At 47.0% G+C, this 5,949-nt stretch overlaps 1 protein-coding gene across 1 annotated transcript in view; it reads left to right on the top strand.

The window, feature by feature from the left end:
* Window positions 1-5,949, top strand: part of scfd2 (sec1 family domain containing 2) — a 91,854-nt gene that overhangs the window by 39,527 nt on the left and 46,378 nt on the right. Inside the window, exon 5 of the mRNA XM_023393237.2 lies at window positions 1,540-1,840. Within this exon, the coding sequence (XP_023249005.1) occupies window positions 1,540-1,840 (301 nt within the window). The remainder of the gene's footprint in view (window positions 1-1,539; window positions 1,841-5,949) is intronic.

Below are 5,949 nucleotides of genomic sequence, written 5' to 3'. Positions count from 1 at the left end.
GGGGGGGGGGTGTTTGGCCGGGGTCTGAGTCAGGGAGGAGGCTCTGTTGGAGGGAGCAGTCCAGCAGGAGAGTGTGTGTTCCTCTGATACCTTGCATGTAAGGCAGGATGTGACTGATGCCTCCCTCCCTACCTTTATGTGAAGATGAACTCGCAGCGTTTTCCGTCACGAGGGACAGTCTGACAGCTCTGTGGCTTTGGGGTCTGATTGCATTGCGTCTTTGGCTCAGTCGAGAGTTCTTCTGGGTCGGACACAGGATCCCCCCCCCCCCCCCCAGTGGGCCAGCCACAAGCTCCAAAGCCCCTCGTTCTCAGAGCCTGTTTGTCTTGGTGAGAGGAACACGAAGCTGCTTCCAGAGGAATCCCTCGTTAAAATGAAATATATCCACAGGGGCGTTTTGTAGCTCCATCTGACACAAACATACAGTCCTCTGTCAACAATCATTCCCTTTTATACTCTCATCTCCACCTTAGTTCCTCTTGTAATATCTCTGTATGTTTCTCGACTTCTTTTCTTCCCCCGCTCTCTCTCTCTCTCTCTCTCCGCCCCTCTGTGACCTCGTTGCCTCCATTTTCCCCCTTTCAGCCCCAATTTTTCATTAGATTTTTTTTTATGCTGTTCATCGGACAGATTAGCTCCACACCCTTGTTTTATAGGTCTATGAGCTCACCCTTGTTGTAAGAGTGGCCAGTGTTTCTGCGAACGGCCCCGTGATCTACAGCGAGTCGTACCGCAGAGCAAAAATCGTGAGGGACTATTCAGAGCTGCTCAGACGGGTTCATTAAAACAGGTCACTGCACCTAAACATCGCCCCACATGTTGGTTACTGTGTGTGTGTGTGTGTCTGTGTCTGTGTGTGTGTGTGTGTGTGTGTGTGTGTGTGTGTGTGTGTGTGTGTGAGACAGATACAGAGAAAACACAGTTCAGTGCCCGTTGCAAATTCCAACAAAAGAATGAAACAAAATGACCTCAGCCACTTGAAAAGCTGTAAAATTAGCGAATGGAACGATGAGCTCACTCACACTGGCGCTTGTAATTCAAACACTTACAGTATTTTTTTTTTTTTTTATATAACACAGACGAGGAAGCAAACTAATAAGAATGTAACCTAGTGATCAGGTAACATTAAATGATGTAAATACTCTGCACTATACTATATAGTATACTATACTTCTTTCTTCAGCTTTCAGTCGCCCCCCCCCCTTTGGATCAATGAGGTTATGTAATACTGTATCTTAAGCTAGAAAAGATAAGAGACTCTCTTGGCAGCCGTTCTTGACGTTTGTGGAGTAATGTAATATTTATGTTGCTGCCCTTTGGTACTCGCCAGGAATGACTGACCTTCACTTGGATTCGCTGCTTCATTTGTATTTGTGTTTTTGTACCACGAAATATTCAATAAAAACATTTTGATAAGTGTTTGTGCTAAGCTAAGCTAAGCTAAGCGGCTGCTGGCTCCGTATGTGCTGCACAGACATGAGAGGGGTGTTGACGTTAACCGCCTGTTCTTCTTCTACATGTTCTGTGTCTGTGTCACAGGCTCTTGGAGACTCTGATTTCCTGACTGTGCTGAAGCAGCTGCTGCCCCTGATGAAACCCCGCGGGGGCGTGGACGGCTCGGCCTCCAGGTCCAGAGAGGATGAGTGCGGCCCCGATGAGCTGATCCTCCTGCTGGTCTACCTGTACTCCCTGGCCGACGAGGCGCAGCCTGCACACCCCAACGCAGAGGAAGACGAGGAGGAGGAGGAGCTGGAGAAGCTGGAGAGGGAGCTGATTGGAGCGCTCACCTTCGTCATCACCCGAGAGACGGAGCTCAGCTCCTTGCTCCAGAAACTCACCGGTAAGAGAGGATCAGTGCGTCACAGCTTGGTGACTACTTCCAGCAGCATCTTCGCTTTGCTGGTGTCAGAGGAGAGGAAGTGGGAACAGCACAATGTTTATTTCCTCTCTCTACTGTTTCTATCAAAGTCTTCACACCTCGCTCTCCTTGTCTCACACCTTTTTCACACACACACACACACACACACACACACCTACACACATGTTTCCTGGTCAGTTTGGCAAGCGGCTCCTCAGATAGTCGAGCGTGGGAATGTTTGAACTTTTGCATCTGGACGAGTGAGAGAGAGGGATTACCCGTCACGTGACTCTGCACAGCCGCTCTGCAGTGACTTTAGTTTTACCTAAAAAGAAGAAGAGGTTTTTACTTGTGGTGAACTGGCACCAGCGTGTGTGTGTGTGTGTGTGTTTGTGTGTGTGTGTGTGTGTGTGTGTGTGTGTCTGTGTGTGTGTGTGTGTGTGTGTGTGTTCCTCTGTTTAGCTGAGCTGGTGACTGTGTGGTAGAGCAGATCAAGGCCAGCAGCTCTTAAGATGAATTAACCATCTACCTCCACACCACAGCCGGCTGTACCTCCAAGACTAATGGCATCTTTAACCTTGAGCCTGCACACACACACACACACACACACACACACACACGGTCTCCTCCCCTGCCACATACTTCATAATTAGAGCTACTTTTAGTTTCGTACCTCAGCACACACCCTGAAATAATACATCACCGCTCGGGTTTTCGTATCGCACATCGGCTCATATAGTCTATATAGGGTTGGTAAATCTATGTAAAGCTCTAATAAAGACTGTTTATCCCTCTTGCTCTTTCTTACACTCCCTTCTCCTTCCCATACTCCGTCTCCCTCTCTTCCTGTTCTACTTGGCGAAGTGCAGCTTGGACGTGAGGGGCCTCTTGGCGAGCGCGAGGCCGAGAGATGTGGCTCATGTTAAAAACCTGACTCTCTGTTATAAACACGTCACTGGAAATTACCCTGTCATGGTGCGCCAGGTGTGTTTCAGACAGAAGAAAACAATGTGTCCGTGTGTGTGTGTGTGTGTGTGTGTGTGTGCACAGAAGTGCACGTCTTGCCCATTCAGAGGAATTCAGCAGCGTGTGCACCTTTTTTCTTTTTATATGTGAGCGAGTGTTTTCTGCGTGCGGGAGGTTTTTTAATTTCATTGGCGACCAATGAAGTGCGTAGCTGGAGTAACATGACACGGGAGGTCGTCTCTCTCAGTATCCAGAGCAAAACATTGATTGTGACATTTTCCCCAATTTTAAAAGACTCAAATTGAAACCAGACGTTGAATGAAACCTGGTCGCCATGAGAACAATGTTTTTACAAATTCTTTTATTTTGTTCCCCTTGGCTACAGTAAGCAGCCGAGCTAACACGCTGCAGAAACACACATACACATGCTGCGTGCACAAACAGGGCGCAGACACACAAGGACAATATACACAGGGGAGAGTGGTGGGAACAAAAAAAAGGGAGAAATAAGGGAGTGAGTTTAGGACAGTGTGCAGGACCGGTCTGTGCAACACAGCCCCGACCTCCATGACAGCCTCCTTCTGGGAACTTAGTTACAGAGCATCTTCAGGAAGCGGTCTTCCTCCGACGACTTCACACAGTAGATCCATTTTTCTATTCTGTGTTTCCTGTCAGCGCTGGTGGACTCTGAGCCGTCTTCAGAGTGTCATCAAACCTCCATGAAACAATGACGCAGTGGTTTGTTGCATAATCCACGAGGTGGATGTGAATCTTTATTTATGGGAATATTTAAAGGACAAAAGCCGGTGGTCAAACAGGAATTTAAGATGGAGAAACTTCAAGGTTAAAATCATTTATCCCCGTGGAGTTTCTGTGGTTTCGCTCACAGGGACAAAGTCATTTTTTGTACTTCAGTTTTAAATGTGGTGAATGTTGACCTGATAACTGACTATACTGACCGCGAAATGAAGGGGGAAAAAAGAAAAGTTAGCATAGCTTATTAGCTAAGATGGTTGTTGTTGGACCATTCAGTTTGATTTAAGCTCCTCCGTGGGAGTAAATACAGCTCCACAGAGTGAAGACGGAGGAGAAGACGGTACAGTTACATCTCTTGAATAAACTTATCAACTTGTTGTCCCGGTAATGAGTAAGCTAAGCTAACAAGCTTGCTAACTGACCGTGATCAAGCTCGTTAGCTCACACTGCTTTTTTCTGAAAGCCGAATGATCAGGGCAAATGGGCTCAAATGCCCTGAGCAGCGAGCCGTGGTTTGCTGCGTATCATTCTGGTATTCTCTCGCCTTCCTGTCCGTCTCAATAAAGGCATAAAATAATAATAATAATGATAATAATAATAATGATGATAAAAAGTATTAAAAATAAAAGCACAGTAACCTCAGAGAGCTCACCAGCTGCTGCAGGTCGGAATATTTACCGTGTTTCTGGCACAAAATACAAAGACGTGCAGATGATTCTCTCTGTGCCACTTGCTGATGTGACGAGGCTTTAAACCTGACGATGTTTCACTGTTTTTACTGTCGGCGAAACCTCTGGAACGACCATCAGCAACGACACTCTCTGACTGTGACTCTGAGCCCCTCAGTTCAACTGATTCCTACTGAAGACGTAATAATAATATGTGACTATTAATAATATAAGATTTGGTGACTTCACCGTCAGCACCAGGACCTCTCTCTCTCTCTCTCTCTCCCTCTCTCTCTCTCTCTCTCTCTCTTCTTTAAAAATAGATCATCGCACACTTCAGGGCCCAGAGACATGAGACACATCAGACGTCGACTCCACAGACAGAACTTGTTAATCGGATCAAGTCATTGTTGGGTCGTTGGATTTGTTAACAATAACAAAAATGCAGAACAGATGAAGACAGCAGAGCTCGATCAGACTCGTCCAAATATAAAGTCTGAACCAGGTTTTGAGTTTTGGAGGCAGGAAGAAGTTTTGTTTCGTCCGTGTGTTTGTGTTTACGAACTCTCATCCCTGTGTGTGTCTCTGTGTGACATGAACTCTCACACTCGCACAGCGTGTCTGTGTATTGTTGTCTTAGGGTATGGTTTTGATTAAAGGCCTGAACAGTATTTACCCAAGAAACTGGTTCTGCTTATTGCAGAGTGGGAAACGAGCTCTTAAACCAAACGCTCCGCAGCACCGACACCACATGGGGGAACGGACCGGATTGGTCGGGAGCCGCGCAGCGCAGGCGGAAGAGGCGACGGGATTGGATAAGGGACCCACTGATCTCCTGAAACCATCCGTCCCATTGGCCGCTGCCAGACAGTCTGTGGTGTACTGGGGTGGTGTGTGTGATGTGTGCAGGTTGTAAATAGCTCAGAGCAGTTAATGTTAATTCCTTGTTCAGTTGTGGCAAAAAACTACATTGATGCTGGTAAGAGAGCAAAAATGAGAGTTCCTCAGACTAGTTTATGGATTTGTTTCCTGTCAGTCTCGGTGGCTTTTGGTTTTCTTTGGTGCAGAATGAGCCCTTCCTCCCTCTTTCGAAGTTTTTCATCTCTTCTCTCAGTATCGGGGTTCAGTAAATCAAGAAAGAAAACAGGCCAGCCAGCTAATCTTCACCCCAGGACATGTAGCCTGCTCGGGATGATGGATCGTGTTTGTCCGTACTTATGTTGGTGTGTGGGTGTTCAGCTCCAGTAGTGAAACTGTCCCCGGCGTTGATGATGGTGATTTACCAGCTGCAGTGACAGAGGGAAAGAGAAAAACCAAAACAAAAAAAAAAAGAAGAAGGGTCACGAAAAACTTTTAGGGCGAGATGTGAAATTGAACTGGAGTCCCAGTGGTTTCATGTCCCGTCCTTCTCCCTCTGCTTCAGACAACACACTGGGTTTGTTATTCATCCTGTCCATGTGCGCTGCGCAGGGCAAGGAAGAGGGGAGCAGTGGGAGAGTCGGACCTCCCTAACGCCGCTGTTTGGGTTGGCACGGCAACACGGGCCGGTCGAGGGACTTGAAAGGAATCACACATAACTCTGGCCACCAACTCTTCGTCTTCCTACTTCTCAAACTTTCTCTTGTTGTTGTTTTTTTTAATTTCCTTTTCCATTTCTCTCTCTTTCTCCCGTCTTGTCTCTTTTCACCCCCCAACCCCACC

The sequence above is a fragment of the Seriola lalandi genome, unplaced genomic scaffold (genome assembly GCF_002814215.2).
Source record: "Seriola lalandi dorsalis isolate HSWRI2012SDOR001 ecotype SW California unplaced genomic scaffold, Sedor1 jcf7180002054930, whole genome shotgun sequence".
In the NCBI taxonomy this organism is placed as follows: domain Eukaryota; kingdom Metazoa; phylum Chordata; class Actinopteri; order Carangiformes; family Carangidae; genus Seriola; species Seriola lalandi.
The sequence above is the reverse complement of the archived record's forward strand: the minus strand, read 5'-3'. Positions and strand labels throughout refer to the sequence as shown.